The sequence below is a fragment of the Silene latifolia genome, chromosome 3, assembly GCF_048544455.1.
Source record: "Silene latifolia isolate original U9 population chromosome 3, ASM4854445v1, whole genome shotgun sequence".
NCBI lineage: Eukaryota > Viridiplantae > Streptophyta > Magnoliopsida > Caryophyllales > Caryophyllaceae > Silene > Silene latifolia.
In genome coordinates this window covers 42,558,322-42,576,450 of record NC_133528.1, presented here as the reverse complement: position 1 = coordinate 42,576,450, position 18,129 = coordinate 42,558,322, and the positions used below count along the sequence as shown (strand labels likewise).

The 18,129-nt window shown below is 35.7% G+C and overlaps 2 protein-coding genes across 2 annotated transcripts; both read right to left on the bottom strand.

Annotated features, from left to right (window-relative positions):
* Positions 1-4,939: 4,939 nt before the first annotated feature.
* LOC141647585 (serine/threonine-protein kinase STN8, chloroplastic) lies at positions 4,940-8,413 on the bottom strand. The gene is made up of 5 exons (XM_074455833.1): positions 7,750-8,413; positions 7,003-7,176; positions 6,254-6,658; positions 5,324-5,685; positions 4,940-5,252 (listed from the first exon to the last, which is right to left on the bottom strand). The coding sequence occupies exons 1-4, from the start codon at positions 8,311-8,313 to the stop codon at positions 5,338-5,340; spliced, it is 1,491 nt and encodes a 496-aa protein (XP_074311934.1). The 5' UTR covers positions 8,314-8,413; the 3' UTR covers positions 4,940-5,252; positions 5,324-5,337.
* An 819-nt stretch (positions 8,414-9,232) lies between these two features.
* Positions 9,233-14,839, bottom strand: LOC141647584 (serine/threonine-protein kinase AtPK2/AtPK19-like). Its single transcript, XM_074455832.1, has 7 exons — positions 14,630-14,839; positions 12,014-12,916; positions 11,471-11,553; positions 11,266-11,386; positions 10,986-11,159; positions 10,651-10,758; positions 9,233-9,739 (listed from the first exon to the last, which is right to left on the bottom strand). Exons 2-7 carry the CDS (start codon positions 12,647-12,649, stop codon positions 9,425-9,427), a joined length of 1,437 nt encoding a protein of 478 aa, XP_074311933.1. The 5' UTR covers positions 12,650-12,916; positions 14,630-14,839; the 3' UTR covers positions 9,233-9,424.
* Between the last annotated feature and the right edge of the window lie 3,290 nt (positions 14,840-18,129).

Sequence of the window (18,129 nt, the reverse complement as noted above, 5' to 3'; positions counted from 1 at the left end):
GTTAATCACAAATTCTCATTGAAGACATGACATATCCGTTACAAGCTGAAGACGGATACCATTTTACCTCACAAAGTACCCACTTTTTCTCTCTCTGCAACACTATTCATGTGGTCCCCTTTCTCCACTAACCCATTTTGTTACCATTTTATCTCACAAAATATCCGTCACAAATGGTAACCCGTCACAAGGGAGACCAATTGGAAGTTAATTGTGCAGGGTCTGGACTCTGGAGCAAGGTAGAAGAGTAAAAGCTTTAACACAAAATCTCATCGAAGACGGGCGATATCCGTCACAAACTTATGACGGATACCGTTTTCTCTCATAAAATGTTCATTGAGAGGTGAGTGGAAAGACACGTGGGGTCTTTCACCTTATCCCCTCTCCTTTTTGTGAGAGGTCGCACAAACTCATGACGACGATTAATCTCATCAAAAAGACTAATTACTTGTTTATTTAAACTGATCATTACGGTGGATAGGACGGGATTGCACTCAATGGTTTTGATCATTTAGATAATACGGAGTACTCTCTCGATTTTGATCATTTGTAGGTAATTGAACCCCATAACTTTTAACAATTGTGAGATTATGCCCCATAAATTTTATTTGTAGCAATTAAATCCTTAAGTTTAGCCAAAAGTAAAATTGAACCCCTTTTTAAAAATTTCACAAGAATTAAAATAAAAATTCATTTTATATTAGTATTATACAATTTATTAAATACTAAAAATTGCAATTAGAACTTTATGAATTTCTACATAATTTATTATACATTTGTTGAACACATTTACATAATCTTTAGTAAATTGTTTGTAATTTATATAGTGTTATTCATGCATATATAATAAATTGTCAAAATACTATAGAACTCAAAAAAAAAATTCTCAAATTTTAATATAAATATCAAATTCTAAATTCATAAAAAAAAATTTTATATTTGATAAATTGGATTATAAAATGATTTTATGATAAGAATTTGATGAAAATTTATCAATTAGGGTTGAATTTCACTTATGGTGAAACTTAAGGGGTTTGATTGCTACAATTGAAATTTATGAGGCTTAATCTCACAATTAAACAAAGTTATGGAGTTCAATTACAACTTTCGCGTTTTAGGATATTAGGCCCATTAAGGCCGGCTATCATTAGGGTTAGTTTACAAGTTACGACGGCTACCGTCTAGGGTTTAGAGTATCGTAGGTTACAAACCGTCTAGGGTTAGTTGAGAATATCGTCGTCTATTATATATATCGTCCATGTATTCTTACTGAAATTTAATTCAAATTCTTCAATTTTGATCGAGGTGGTACAAAAAAAAAACAAAAAAAATACTGGCGAGTTACGCACTTGAAAAATACTGGCGAGTTACGCACTTGAAAAATACTGGCGAGTTACGCACTGAAAAACTGGCGAGTTACGCAATGAAATTTGTCTAGCGAGTCTTATACGCAATGAAATTTGTCTGGCAAGTCCTATACGCACCCCTTACCACCTTGTGAAGACGAGAAGCTTTATGAAGAAAGATCGAGATGAAGACTTTTTTTTATTGATTATGATTTTATTGTAATTCTCCAATCGTAAAGTTCGTACTATGTATTGTCTTTACGATTGCGGAAGGGTATTAGGATATTAGGGCCGACTATCATTAGGATTAGGTTACAAGTTACGACGGCTACCGTCTAGGGTTAGAGTATCGTAGGTTACAAGTTACGACGGCTACCGTCTAGGGTTGAGAGTATCGTCGTCTATTATATATATCGTCCATGTATTCTTATGGAATCACAATCAATAATACAATTCCCTTTATACAACTCTCTCCTCTCTATAATCTTAACCGTAAGAGCAATATTAGATAACAAGTGAACAATAATACAATTAGATGATCAAATTATATATCAAAAGTCTTCCTAATACAGAAATATAGACAAATAAATGAAACATCCAAAAATAGAAAAGGCAAACAAACGATCGGGACTGAGTGATAGTTGTGTAAATGGATTTTTCTAATCATTTTTTTTGTTTTTTTAGCTACTCTTATTGTTATGTGTTTTTGTTGATGCTAAAATGCTACATAATACTCTCTTCGTCCCAGTTATTTGTATTCTATTCTATTTTGCAATATTCAGTCAAATTGTTTACCTTTCTATTTTGGAAATGTCTTTGATGGCAATTTAATCATTCACATATTTCACGGTGAATTAGGTCCACTTGTGATTCAATAATTAACCCCCTACTCTTTTCTTGTATTGTGTCAAAACCAAAAAAGTAAACAAATAACCAGAACGGTGAGAGTAATAGTGTAGTCAACCTCAAAAGAGACTAATTAGGTTTTTGTAGTTTATGCATCCTTCTATTTCAATTGTACGTTTTGTATTTCCTATTCCTCAAAAGAGACTAGAGTTCAAACCCTACTATAAGCAACGCGAGGTAAGCTCGAGCCAAGCTACCCTAGACTCTGCTCAGCTCTGTTCATTATCAACCCTGATTAATTTGGCATCAATTTACCATTTTACAATATGTTACTCTATTCTAGCATATTGCAATAGTAGCAAATTCTTGTTTCAGACGGTCACTTTTTGTCTGAAGTTTCAGACGTGCATGTGAACATTTTATGGTTAAATATAACCATAATGGTGCAATCAGTGTTACAACTTATGGTAACTTGTTTTTCAATAGTAGTCACATTTAATTGTAAAATGGTTACAAAATCTCGTCTTATTATTTCAAACCAAAATAGTACATCTGAAGCAAGACCAAATGTGCAATAATAGATTCAATGTGCTAACTTTCAAAGATGTTCACTTAAATTCACAAAAATAAGTATGTTACGTGGTAGTGGGTGGAAGCTATTTAAGTAAAATATCACTTAGGCTCTGTTTGGTAAATGGCATATTGGCCAAATTTCAGCATATTGGAGAGGTTTAGCATGTTTGACTTACGAATATGCTAATTAGAGCGTTTGGTTAATGGCATATTGAAATAGCATATTGGGGTCCAATATGCTATTTTGCAATATGCTGCTCCTACCAGCATATTGGGTTAGCAGATTAGAAAGAAAACAAATTGTCTTATTTACCCCCTTAAAAAATATTAACCTTCCTTTTATATATTTAATAAATAATTTATTAATATCCTTATTTGTCATTTTACAAAGGATCTAAACAATCTGCTAATTTAAAACTGTCAATTACCAAACACCTCTAAAACAATTCTGCTAAATAAATCTGCTAGTCAAACCCGCTAAATCATTATGCTAGTTAAATCTGCTTTCTAAATCTGCTTCTGCTAATATTAATCTGCTGTTTACCAAACAGGGCCTTAGTTTTACAATTATTTGTGTAAAAACTCTTCTATACATAATTGAATAAACCATGTATATGAAAGAACAATACTTTTTTTTAATCTCTAAGATATACTCAGTAGTATCCAAGTTTTGTTTTTGGTTGGAAAAATGCATAAAATCAATTTAAAAAAAAAAGTATACGAGCACTGACTGTTTATAAAAATGTGGTTTTGTATGGAAAAAAGTAGTTAAAAAACGAACGGGGTAAAAGAAGTAAATTATTATTAAGTATGGAGTACCGATTTACAAAATGAATATTATTTGAGTTCGAAATATAAAATGAATTGTAATGTAAAATGTTCTAAATTCTACTAGATGATACTTCGTAATTGCTAAATTTAAAAGGGTTACTCTCTACAATCAATGTAGAAATTAAATCCTTTGAAATGAGGATTGTCATTTGTCCATGCTTTTTTATCTCTTTGACCCAATTCTTTCTAATTTAATTTCACCTATTTAGCTATATCCAGTTCATCTTTTAACAAATTAATTTTTTTACTTCGGCTTAATTCAATTTAGCTCAACTCTTCAATTCAGCTTAATTCAACTTTATTTAATTTAGTTCAACTTCTCCCGATCAAATACAAAAAAGTTTACAGAGTAGATGTTTTTTTTGTTCAAGTTGCCCAAAAGTAGTTTAACAAAGTGACAAACGAGGGTGTTAGTTAATTGTTAAATATAGATTTTAGCCATTAAAGTCTTAAACAGGTCACAACTCAAATGTTTTATTCTTTTTTGAAAGGAACAACTGATTGATGGCGGCCATTATCAATTCGCCAGACCGGCACTTCCGCGTTTTTTCAGCTGTCCCATGCTTCGTCTAACTACGCGTTTTATTTTCGAATCCACCTTTTTTTTTAAATTAAATGTAAAATTAATTATCAAAAATTTGTTTTGTTCATAAAGGTTTGAGATTTCTTTTTCAAAGTACAACTAGATCAATGGAATAACAAAGTTGAAAAAGAAAATATATCGACTTGGCGGCTTTATTCAACAAAATTGCCCAAAAAATTAATTAATATCATTGATTTCTGCTACCCGAAAATCTCTAGAGGTGTGGTCTGATACTAAAACTACGATCCAAGAATTTCATTTCTGACCATGCCCCTGCCCATTAGAGACCTGGTACAATATCACTAGGTGATTTAGCGAAATTTCACATGAAAAAGAAACTAGTAACTGAGGCGGTCTAGTACTCATTTGAGGTTGCCTACTTGGTTGTAGACTTGTAATGTATTTAGGGACTTAGGGTGATATTAGAGGTGCTCGGATTCTTTCTACTAACTGGAGCGGTCTAGTACTCATTTAACAAATGTCGATTATCACTTATCTACACTTGGTTAAGTCAACCGGTACCAGGCCTCTATGGTTACTGATCGATGTCCATTTGGTATTCTATAAAATGAAGTTGCAATCTCATTGAGAAGATGCATATCAGACACTCTGGAGTCTGGATGCCTGCTGTAGACCGTAGTGTCGTGCATTCCGAGTTAGATTTATCAACAAGGGTGTGCAAAAGCCATTTTACAGGGCCTAATAAGCAAAATTCTCGTCCATTCAGCAAAACAAAAGAAAAATCAGACTACTCTAAGAATGTTGAAGGATATTTACTCAGTATTTGATTCAGGTTAATTTCCAGAGTATACAACAAATCAAATACTATTACCATAAAATGTAATTTTGTGTAAAAATAATTTACTTACTATTTCAAATAAGCCTTTTGAGGAACTACAAAATATACACACACCACCGGCCTCAAAATTTCCTGCAGGAATACTGTGATATTTGCTTGAATTCTGTTGAGCAAGCCACCATTTTCATGTTTTACACCTTGCTCTTCAAGTCGAGTATTTCTACGACCAAGAGTGGACTAGCAGGCTGATTGCAAAGTTCCTGCATCAAATCATCTGAGAACCAGAATGAAAAGTCAGATTTTTACACATGAATCTATCAAGATACAAATGATAAAGATACTTACAGACTGATGTTTAATTATCTGCTTAAACTCAGTTTAGAGAGAACAGCAGCCGCCTGATCTCCACCCAGCAAAAAGTAAGGATGTCTCAGAGAAGCAGAAGCTGATAAACGTCCCCGTCGGAGGTAACCCCTCTCTGAGATGAGCTTTGTGGCAAGATCCCACCCTCTTCCCTTGTCGAGGTCGAGGATGCGCAAGTCAGGCCTTGTTCTAGTGCGCTCCCTCCAACTGTTCAGATCATATCCCGCTCCCTTTATTTCCATGTTGAAGTTTTTCAAGCCTGCAGTTGACCTTAGACTTGGCACAGCCATTTGCAGTAGCACTATCCCAACTGAATACATGTCAAATAAATCTGGACTATTCAGCTGCAACAACCATGCATTATTGTTAGTCAGCATTAGAATTCCATCCTGCCGAAAACCCACTGTCTCAATCTAATCCGAAAATATAAACATTTATATGAGACAGTCTCATCAGAAGGTCATTAAATGAGATTTTACGATCAAAGAGCACCAATAAAACAACAATTATAAACAATACCCTAATACCTCATGGGTTCCTGAATGGCGGGATTAGGGGGTTGGATGTATGCAGGCTACCCACATGAGGTAATGTTGTTTACAGATGCTAATAACTCTACAACAACAACGGAAACATGTACAATCAAAGAGAGGTTTAAAATAAATGGATGGGGTGTTAAGATGAAAGATTTTGTTATCCTAAATTTTTTGTTTATAAAAGCAGTATTCTCACATTTTAATCTTAAAATCTTATTGTTTATCATGAAATTTGTGAGTGATGATCAACTTATGGCAAGACAGTCTCATATAAGTGTGTCTGTGTCCTATACTCCTATTCAGAAAAGCGACATTTCTCCATGGGTTATCTATAAAATTTCCTATTTTTTTCAACATAATCCCTAACAGTGGATACCTGCCATAGAATAGGAGAAAGCAATGCAGCAATAGGTACTGGTGGAGGGCTTGGGGTTTCTTCAGGGAGAACATATAGTTCAGGAGGACAATAGTCAGGGTCAAGCAAGCCGCGATCTGGAACATAGTTCTTGCCTATCCGAAGATCAGCTGCTGCCCCGAAATCTATAAGTTTGATTTGTCCCTTCTTCGTCACTACCAAGTTTGCAGGCTTCACATCCCGATGAACAATGCCATTGTTGTGTATTTTCTTCAGCGATGTAATTATTTGCCTCATAATTTGCTTAATGATTAATGCATTGCGCTCAAGTGAGTTTAGTCCTTCCAGCACACGACCAAACATGATGGACTCCAAATTAAGGGGGAAACTACGGTCCTTCATGTAATCAGCCAGATCTTGATCTCCCTGGTGAAAGATTCATTGTTTTCTCAGATTGCTGAACAACCCTCTAAGCATATATACTATGCCCATCCCAAAAAACTTTATCCCCATATAACTTTAGTTGTCATCCAATGTCAACTTTGACCATTATATTTACAACTTACAAGTATATATAGAGATACAATGTACAATGTGTAGCATTTGATTTATCAAAACTATTTCCATATCATGTTTAAGAAGCTGCAGCTTTAGTTTATTGGGTTCAAATATCGGTCAAAGTTAACATCATTTGAGCGTGAAAAGTTAATCGGGGACAATAGATTTGGTATCGACTTAGTAATAGAGTGGAAAAACATGCCTTTGTGTACCTCAAATTTCCAGACAAGACATTTACCACCTTTAGTATACTGTGAGTTTGTTTTGTCAGCCACAAAGCTTCCAAGAAATTCAGCACATGTATCAGGTGCAGCTCTAGATAGCCTGTAATTAAACCACTCCTCAAAATCACCACATTCTTTGGCTCCCTCAACCCCAACTTTAACCTAATTCATCACAAATGAGAATGAAAATTATGTACATATAAACAGACAATAGTGTTTCTCATCAAAATCGGAAATAGAATTATAAAAGTGATACAAAAGTAGTTATTTACTCAAAAGAGTCTTAGCCGAAATGGCCTCACATATGAGACTCACCCAAGTTCTTATGCATTCTCGTTTAATTATAGGGTTAATGAGTTAATCTCACTTGGAAGACCGTCTCATGTATATTTTTGTTAATTACGTGGCATGACATTCATTTCTATGGCATGTCTGAGTTATTACCCTTCTTGTTTTCAAACTGCAACACAATCCTTTACCAGAATCACAGTCACCACCACAGAATACAAAGTCTAATTCCAAGAGAATTCAGAGTTGACTAACACGAACCCTTAAAATCTCGGGTTTACTGACATGAACCCCTAAAAGAAACCATCCATGCCCATTAGGGTCAGTTAATTACCTTCCAAAAGAACAACAAACGATTACTGTCGAAAATATTTGGGGTCAGCTGACATGAATCGCTATAAAGGAAACGAAACTCTATACAATAATCTAGACTCAATAAGGACTTGCCTGTTTCAATATAACCTTCTCCTTGAACCTCTTATCTGAATCAAGAGCTCTAGCTCTACCTTTCTTGGGCAAACTATCTTCCACATTGACATTCTTAGGAACAACAACACCAGCATAAACAACACCAAAAGAGCCCTCTCCCAACTTGTCAGTGATCAGAAAATCAGACCTCCTGAATCTTCTTTTTCCTGTCAAACTATCAAGACCCACTTGCAAGGGAGCTAGAATGTATGCATCAATGAACCCAATCAACACTCCAGGCCTAGCAGTCAAGTACAACCAAGTTACACCCGCAAAGACGGCGATACCCCACTTCTCAGTTTCCGGCAATGTGTCGGAAATTCTCTGAACTTCTGCAAGACTAGAACCAATGACAGGTAGAGAAAGAGCATTATCTGCCAATTCCTCAACTATATTCTCAGTCAATGCTTTGCACCTTACGAAGCCGCTTCTAGAAGGGTTGATTAAGGAAATGAAGTGGTTTTGAATGATGGGTTTTGTGGGGACAGTATAAAGAGACTTGGGGTGTGGAGTTATAGGTGGAGAAAGTAGAGAAGAAGCCATGAATGGCAAAAAGAGAGCTTTGATGGTGTATAGGGTGCACAAGGTTAGTTAGACTGTCAGCAGTGGATAATTTTATTGCCACATGTGAGTCTTATATTCAGCTATATGAGATGAAATACTTGTGGACAAAAATTGAACCAGTATACCCAAATCCCAACTTATAGGATACAAAAAGCACAAGAAAAGCAAGCAAAAGGGACCATTCCATGGACATTTTATTTGAACAACTTTTATGGCATAGTAAGATTTATAATTCGAGTAATTAAATACTACTGCCTTCGTCCCAATTCAATCTTCTTAATTTTCAGAATATGTGATAGGAATTTTGAAAATAAGAAGATAAAGATAGGATACAATGAGTAGTTGAGTACAACATTACTCCAATGCCTCAATAGCTCCCACAAATTGTTGTGTTAGAAACACAAAGAGCTGTTTCTGAAATGACCAAGATGAAAATTGCGTTGAGATATGCATCGAAGGACCACTACTTTACAAGAGAAAGAAGTCCAACTACTTTAGTGAGCTATTTTGATTTATTCCATCATAATCCAGAACCCAAGAGTAATGAGTCTTAGGCTCCATTTGGAAACATGGAAATCCGCTCTAATGTAAATCGATACATTATGTAACCAATGTGATAGAAAGGAGAGTTAGTGAAATAAGATGAGTGTAATTAGGGCATCATACGTAGACCCAAAAATACCCAGCTTAAAGATGAATTGTTTTTAGACTTCTTCAAGGACTCCCATGTTAATGGAAACATAATGAAGATAAAAACATGGCATAATTAAAAATTTATGTTGTACTATTTCCATATTAAATCTTAAAAATTCCCAATTTACCTTCAGTCCCAAAACTAGGATTTTTTGAAGAGTTGACAAATAACACTGTTGAAAAGGCTAAATTTGAGGACCAGCAATTGAAAAGTTCACAATCTTGAAAATTCACATTAGATATCAAGTGAAAAACAGTACTTTGAATCACTTGTCACAGAGATACATCACAAATTTTGCTTAAAACATTGTGGAAGTTTAGGGCAGCCCTAACACTCAAGGGCTTAAATATATTCCAAATAAAATCGACCGATTCTTATAACTTGGAGGGCTGAAGTCTACCCAAGCTCATTTAAGGGACTCATCTTCTGAAAAAAACTTGCAGCAGGCTGCACATATGAAAAGTTTTTGAAGACGAGATTCCCGGTATCATTAGGGCTGGCGGCGGGAGAAATCACAAGGGGCATATCAGTCCACCGCTTTTCAAAGTTTGCTGTGCATAGTTTTCCACCAACTTCTGGGCGAAAGCTTGGCTGAATTTCCCTAGCTTCCAATTTTCTCCAGTTGATAGGCTTGAACCACTTGTGGTTCTTGATCCCTTTGCTTCCAGTAACTCCACAGCCTAGACGCTTGCTAGGGTCTTTTTGCATCAGCTATAAAGAATACGTACACATTTTAGCTTTATTACTAATAAGATCACAAGACAAATGACAAGTTGCAGATCATAAGCACCCGCTCCTCACCCAACAACTGCCTGCAAACTATGCTACTGAGTGGCTGAGTGCTATAATTGTAGGATACGAATGTGGGTTGTGGTGTCGGACATGGACTTCTAACAGGGTTTTCTACTAGATTCTCAAATAGGGCCTCCTAGGTTCTTGAGGGCTCAATTATCTATGACTTTTGGTATAGACTTGATTATACACGGTAAGGTTATATATATGATTGAGGAGAGATGTCCTTAATTTTTTTTGTCATGGGAGCAGACATATAATATTCGACATAGATTTCATCATAAAGGTCATCATCAAAATACTTTTATCAATCTATCTACTATGTTTCTCTTGTGGTTTTTACACGCAAGGTTGCATACATTCGACCCCCTGCCTCGTCATGGGCAGGAGCCTTTGCAGCATTTGGTAATGTTGTTGTACTAATTATAAGTAAGAACATATGGGGCCTCTTTCATAACTTGAGCTCATGGCTCGCAAAATCATTGGGACAGCCCCTGGCTTTAGTCAGGGCTATTTTGTGAATATTTTCTTGTTTAGGCTTGAAATTAAGTGTCTAAATATTTTTTTTTTGGGTCAATCGAAGCGCGCACTTAGTCGCATTAAATATTGTGGCTGAAGGAATGTCGATATGCAACATGCAGCCAAAGTGGAAGTGGATTGTCGATATGCAACATGCAGACTTCAAGTGTAACAACCACTGCTCTTCAACACCAACATTAAAAATGATCCTTCAGTTCTTTACTCTTTACATGAAACCATAAACTCACAGAGATGTCTCAAGCTTCATTTGTCTGAAAATGGAAGAATCAATTAGGCATTTAGATACTTACCCCTTTCAACAGAGAATGAGCTTCACTTGATAAGAAAGCTGGTAGCTTGAACTTGTCGTTTATTATCTTCTTCTGTATTTTTTCCCTGTTGCCACCAGAAAAAGGAGGCTGCACAAGTAAAATTCAGAACTGTAAGGCATAGTGTTTCTCCTTGTACATCCTAACAAAATACAAAAACAGATCATACATGAGAACTAAAAAGATATACTTCTCTTTTACAGGTATTTTCCTTTTTTAAAATTCAATATATGCCTACTCAAAGTTTCAAGCAATTACACTAAACTGGTGTATAACTGTATATGTGATGGTGCATTAATAGACACGGATGACTTTACCTGCCCAGTAACCATCTCAAAGATTAAGACACCTACACTCCACCAGTCCGCAGCCTTGTCATGGCCCTTCCCTAGTACGATTTCAGGTGCCATATATTCCACTGTCCCACACAAAGAATTTGACCGCTCATTCTCTCTCAATTCCTTTGCAAGACCAAAATCAGTCAACACAACCTATTACATAGAAATGAAACTATGTCATCCTAAGAAGCAAATACGGAAATGACTTTGGAATAAGTATAAAGACGAAAGAGTTTGTCCACTGAAAGGGGAGGCATACATGGCCATCGGCATCCAGTAGGATATTTTCCGGCTTGAGATCCCTGTGCATAACACTATTAGCATGCAGGTGAGACACTGCAGAAACAATCTCTGCGGCATACACACGAGCTAGATCTTCCCTGAAAACATAGCAATCAATGTCAAGTGATACTTTTATACACCACTAGGCACCAACAGATGTCAAGAGTGAAGGGTAGGTAAACCTGAAAAGGCCTTGATTGTAAAGCTGAAAGAAAAGGTGACCCCCATTGATAAAGTCCAGCACAAGGTAGAGTCTATATTTAGTCTGCATATCAGAAAGAAGAATGTAAAGTACAAAAAAAAAAAACATAAAAAAGAACCTGACTGCTAAATTCAAATATTAGAATGAAAAATGCCTCCTAAAAAAAGAGCTATTTTGACACTCCAATACAAGAACAATGCTGCTGTGCCTCAAGCGTTCCTACAAATGGTGGGCTTTCCTCTGTATTAACAACAAGAAAAGGTTCTTTCTGATGACCCGTAATGAAAATAGAATTTTATCAAATGACCGGACTGACCGCTACTTCACAAATCACAAAAAAAAAAGAAAAAGAAAAAAAAACAATTAAGTGAGCCATTTTGCTTTACTCCATAAAACACGGCCAATAAATAGCGAGTCTCTGGCTCCATTGGATAAGGAAATATCTTCTCACAGCAATGAAACGAAGAATTTTGCATAAAATATACTTCAAGGCATAGCGATGAATTTGACAAACAGAACTTACTTGGAATGAGTATCTGAGTTGGATGATGAAAGGGTGGCCAATTTTTGTCAAGATGTCCCTCTCTGCTTTCATGTACTCAGCATGGTTCTTCGCCATTATCTTATCCTTCCTCATGACCTTCATTGCATAAATTTCAGATGTAACTCTCTTGCGAACTTGGTACACCTTACCAAATGCACCTTCCCCAACCAGTTTCATTATCTCAAAATCTTCAAGGCATACTTTCAACTCCAAAGGTTTTGCATCATCGTCTGTTGAAATGTCCGAGAGCTCATTAACTGCAGTTCCACTCAAGTAATCCAGAAAGACATTAGCTTCCTCAGTCTCTCTGATACTGAGTTTGCTGAGCTTCAATGACTGATTGATGCAAGCAGAAGGGCCCACAAGAGAATGTGATCGTCTACATAGTACAACAGGATCATCATATACAAGTTCACTCAGATCATCGCCTGTTGTTTCCAGGTGCCCTTCGTGGACTTTAGCTGTCAACTGGGCTGGCTCTGGGCCAAATACATCCGAAAAGTCAAATTCCATATCATCCGTAGGATCAACGTTTGGAGGATTCTTGGAAAGAAGCAACGGGGAATGGAAAGGTTTGCAACTTTTGGCCAAGATAGATAAGTGAGAAGAAACCATGTTGTCCTACTACGCAACAGGGATCAGTTATGCAGATGGCCTCTGTCACCCTAATGGCTAAGGGTCAAATGACAATGAAGGTAATGCCGAAGGACTCCTGTCTATGGCTGTTAGCAAAAGAAAGTTTACAAATACGATAGGCGTTCCTAGAAACTTCGGAAGTAAGCAAACCAAAATCCAACTGAAGAATATGTTCTTGTTTCCCGAATTGTAGGAAACCACGGATGTCGTAGATGTTGTCGAATTCATGAAGAGCAGATACCAAATCTGCAATACAAGAGCATTAATACAACGGAAAACATAAAAACAAAAAGTAAGCAACAACTCAATGAACCATTTGCTTTTATAGTGATCACTACATCCATACATTGGGATTAATGACATACACTGCAGCACTTGAAATGATCAGCACAATTAACTTTCCATTAAAGAGAAAACAATTTTCTACAAAGAAAGCATCTTAATACATCAAACTCTAGAAGTTCATGAACCACCAACACCAACTGGTGAGTGCACTAACCAAGGGCAAGATGTTTTGTAAGCCTAATACGTAGCTAGTTCATAGGCATAGGACCTAGGAAAAATTATTCATGATGCTAGAAAACTACCACCAATCTCGCATGCATAAGGCAAGTTACCCGTCAACAGTAAACAAGAAAGAACGCGGCATTAAAATTCTCTCGTTACACAATAAAATTGTAAGTCATCATTATGTCATTTCCCGGTATGTAATGGCATATAGAAAAAAAGCTGATATAATAGCCGCATCAAAATATTGCCGCATCTTAATATGTACTACCCGCTACTTTGTGAAAACAAATATAGGGAAGCATGTGCATTTGCAATGTAGCATGTATTTGTGAAAAACGAGGGTATGAAAGGTACTCCACAACACATAGACTAAAAGCATGGGAAAATCAGCTATAAGTTTTTATATTTTAAAAAGGGAAGAAGTAACACATTTGGTAAATGTATTAGATATTCCGCCTGCATTCGCCACTATCGGTTACGTTGCATGCGCAACCTCTACCTGACTACCTCATCCTCAACTAATACTGCAATCTAATACCATGAGGAGTACCGTAAAACCACAAGAGATGGCTAGATGTGACACCTTTTAGGGGAGAAACCCTCCATGGCGAAAGTAAACCCCGCCATCAAAATTGAGAATCCACTATAAAAATAGTAATATGCATTTTATTCTGAATTATATACCCCATTCAGAACCCCCATTAATTTAGGAACACTAAATAGTGCCCTCGTAACTATAATCCCAACTATTTTTCTAGTAATACTACCTAGAAGAAACCAGCAAAATTCCATGCAAATCGCATACAACTTACAAGACCATACACAAGATCAAACTATAAAATACCAGCATATTGACCTCAATTGTTCCGTCCAGATAACACCATACTGTAATTAAAATTATTACAACCTTAAAAACCATTTTTTTTTTTTTTGCGCCTGACAGTAAGATTCTTATATTAGATTTTAAAAACAACCCTAAAATGAACAAAACCAATTATACAACCCCATCAATCCATCATCATAACGTTCTAGAACAATATTAAGCACAACAGAATTTATCACAATCGAATCAGAATTTAATTCGCAAGCCTGCCTACCTAATTTCAAAGTAATTATCTTCAGTTACTCAATCACAAACAGATCTTCACTACATTGAAACAAAATTATAAACATAACTATCCAACAATTAAAAACAAACAAAACAAAAATCCCAGTTATGGAATCGAAAATTGGCAGTTGAAACAATGAATACAGCTAGCTCTAAACGATGAAAACATGATAGGAAATCTGGACAGAAAATTCTCTGATAAATTGAACAATTAGATACAAAACATAAAAAGCCATGATGACAAGAAAATACAAACCTTAAATGCAAGTGTAAATGAACATAAAGATGAAAAATTAATTGAAGAATTGGGAGATAATTTAAGTTAAAGATGAGAAGACAACCTGGTGAATGTTGAGAGCGGAGTTACAGATGGTATGAATATCGATGGCTTTCCTAGATTGCGGCGAATCTCACTCAACCCAACTATGCCTGCCTGCCTGCTGTTCCCACTATTTATTCCTTTTGGAGAATCAAATGTGCGCTAAAACTAAACAAATAAAAATAAATAAAATACTATAAATACAAGAGTACAACTCCAAGACCGTCCTCTTAAACATAAAACGAGTCATAATCCAAGTAAAAATAGAGTTTTTTTTTTTTTTTTTTTTTTTTTTTTTTTTTTTTTGATAAGGTAAGAAAACTAGGTTGATCCTTTGGGGTAGGACCAACCTATCTCATCCTTTCGAATGAGGGAGGTAAGTTGAAGCCACCGGCTATCAAACCACCTCGAAAGAGTTGGACATGAATGTCCATAAAGCCATGAAAGTCAAGAACTTTGTTGGCTTACGAAAGAATGTTTAATTATCACTTCATCGAAAAAATGAAGGTCTAATTTCACATCCTTAATAATACTAGAAATTTCCCAAGGAATTTGCCAGATACCTCTAATCGAGTTAATCACACATAAATTATCACCCTCCACAATTAACTTTGAGATTCCTAAATATTTAGCTGCTAAAATGCCTTCTTTTAAAGCGAGAGATTCCGCAACAAGAATACTATTGGAGCCGCACTTTTTTGCTCCTAACAAAACGACTTTACCATTGTGATCTCTTATTGAATATCCTAAGGCAGCTTTACTACCTTATATTCTCGATCCGTCAAAATTTAGCTTTAGGAAACCGTTTCTAGGTTTTTCCCACCAAATTTCTTCCTTCCTAGGATTGTTTCTAGCTGACTCTTCTATCTCGGGATTGTTGAGATCCTTAAATCTCGTCACATTCCAGGTCTTAATGCTATTATTACATAAAGTAATAAGTTTGCTGATATTTAAGTTAACATTATTAAAGATAATGTCATTTCTATGAAACCATGCATTCCACCAAATAAAGATAATCTTAGTGAAATCATCTCTTGAAATTAAATCTTTGAGAAAATTAAGTTTTGTTGGAAAACTTTGACTTGTAATATTATCATATTTTGACACAAACTCATTGAAACTAATAATGTTCAGGTCTTGGATGACAGATCCAATCAAGGGACATTCGTAAAAGAAATGATTTTTGCTTTCAATAGGATTGTTGCACAGAACACAATGAGATGGGACATCCATATGACTCTTAAGAAGTCTACTTTTCGTTGGGAGACCGTCAACACAGGTTTTCCAAAGAAAAAATTTCAATTTTGGAGGAATATTCAATTTCCAAATCCATTGAAATTCACATTTGTCAAGAGCTTGATCGAACAAACCTTGCGCTAACCAAGTTGCTGTCTTGGTAGAGAAATTTCCGTCTGCGGACAACCCCCAAATGAGGGTATCTGGAATATCATTATGTGGTAGCGGAATGTTAGTAATCTGATTAACTATATCGTCATTTACTAAACTGGATAATTTACAAACATCCCATTGTTTGTCTGAGGTTATGAAATATTTAACCAAAAGGTTAGGGTCACGGTTACTATCATCATCAATCATAATGCTTGTAAGTGGGTGTGAAAAAACCCAAATATCAGACCAAAACTTAATGTTGCTACCATCACCTACTTGCCATCTTAGTCCTTTTTTAAACAGATTTCGAAGACTCATAAGCTTACGCCATTGCCGAGAGGATACTGAGTTTGGCTTATGGTCAAAAAGTGAACAATTTCTCAAGTATTTTTTAGTTATCACTTTGACCCATATATTTTCCTTGTCCATAAGAATTTTCCATAAGAGTTTCATTTGAAGAGCTTTGTTAGCTGCTTCAGACGTTTTAATTCCTAGTCCACCCGAAGATTTCGGTAAACAGACTTTTTGCCATCCAATCAAATTAGGGGATCGTTGAGAGGGATTCTTGTTCCAGAGAAAATCTCTATTAATCTTGTCCAATCTTTTATGGATTGATGAGGGAAGCAAGAAGCTTTGCATTTGAAACGTTCCTTTCGAGGCTAAATTTGCATTAATTAGAACTAGTCTACCTGCTTGTGATAAAGAATTCGCTTTCCATTTTGATAGTTGATTATGAGAAGAAAGAATAATACTGTCGAAAGTATTTTTTAGTAACTCTACTATCAATTATGGGACAACCTAAATACTTACCTAGGTGAGCTTCCTCGTTCATATGAAGAATACCTCTAAAGGATTCTCGAAGAGGCCGGTCAATATTTCTAGTGCATTGAAAGGTGGATTTGTCAAAATTGATAAATTGTCCTGATATCGTGCAAAAGTTATTTAAAATAGACTTAATGGTTCTACAGCTCTGATTAGATGCTTTAGCGAAAATGATAGTATCATCCGCAAAAGTGAGAAAAGGGATTTTCTCCACCCCAGATCCAATTCTAATGCCAATATCACTAGAACTAAGATCACTATTTTTTTGTAGAGATCTTGCTAGAATCTCGGCGCACATAATGAATATATATGGCGAAAGTGGGTCTCCCTGTCTAATGCCTCTAGTGGGTGTAAAAACATCACCCGGTGTCCCATTTACTAACATAGAGAACGAGACAGTTTTTATACATTCCATGATCCATGAAATCCAAATATCATTGAAACCCATTTGTCTAAAAGTTTCCTCAATAAAGTTCCATTCTAGTCGGTCATATGCTTTCTCCATATCAAGTTTAATAGCAATCCAGCCACCTTTACCTTTTTTACGTTTAAAAGAGTTGAAAATTTCGTGGGCAAGAAGGATATTATCTTGAATAAAACGATTAGGTGTAAAAGCACCTTGAAAAGGGTGGATAATCTTATGCAAGACACTACGAAGACGAGTGGCCAAGATTTTCGCAATAATTTTATAAATTGTTGAGCAAAGACTAATAGGGTGAAAATGGTTTGCTGTTTGAGGATTATCAATTTTAGGAATTAATGCTATGAAAGTATGATTTATTTCTTTTAATAATTTACCCGAATGGAAAAAAGCTAGAATTGCTTTAGTTACCGAATTTCCTACAATATCCCAATATTTTTGAAAGAATTCTATAGGGAAACCATCCGGACCAGGACATTTATTTGCGGCTAAATTAAAAACGGTTTGTTTAACCTCTTCCATACTAACATTACTTGTAAGAAATGCATTATCTTCTTCTGTAATTAATCCACTAATCGACTTAAAGTCCTCATTTTTGTCAAAAAGACAAAGTTCATTTTTTGTGAACCTAACTTTAAACTCGTCAGATATTTCTTGTTTAATGAGTTCTCGATCGGTAATACAAGCACCGTCCATATTTATGAACTGCTTAATTCCATTCCTACTACGTCTAATAGTGGCGTGGTTTTGAAAATACTTGGTGTTATTATCTCCAAACTTAGCTTTATCTATACGAGTTTTCTGTTGCCAATAAATGCGTTTATAGTCAAGTAGGGCACCTCGTTTTTTCAGCCATTTCAACTGCGCTACTTCTAAAACCGTAACATGGG

What these genes read in the sequence shown, in the direction of transcription:
- LOC141647585 (XM_074455833.1), bottom strand. Translation starts at nt 8,313, where the DNA reads ATGGCTTCTTCTCTACTTTCTCCACCTATAACTCCACACCCCAAGTCT. An exon ending in AGAAGGTTATATTGAAACAG is followed by an intron (nt 7,177 to 7,749) that starts GCAAGTCCTTAT and finishes GTGATGAATTAG; the next exon opens with GTTAAAGTTGGGGTTGAGGG. An exon ending in GTCTTGTCTGGAAATTTGAG is followed by an intron (nt 6,659 to 7,002) that starts GTACACAAAGGC and finishes ATCTTTCACCAG; the next exon opens with GGAGATCAAGATCTGGCTGA.
- LOC141647584 (XM_074455832.1), bottom strand. Translation starts at nt 12,649, where the DNA reads ATGGTTTCTTCTCACTTATCTATCTTGGCCAAAAGTTGCAAACCTTTC. An exon ending in TACAATCAAGGCCTTTTCAG is followed by an intron (nt 11,387 to 11,470) that starts GTTTACCTACCC and finishes CTATGTTTTCAG; the next exon opens with GGAAGATCTAGCTCGTGTGT. An exon ending in TACTGGATGCCGATGGCCAT is followed by an intron (nt 11,160 to 11,265) that starts GTATGCCTCCCC and finishes TCTATGTAATAG; the next exon opens with GTTGTGTTGACTGATTTTGG.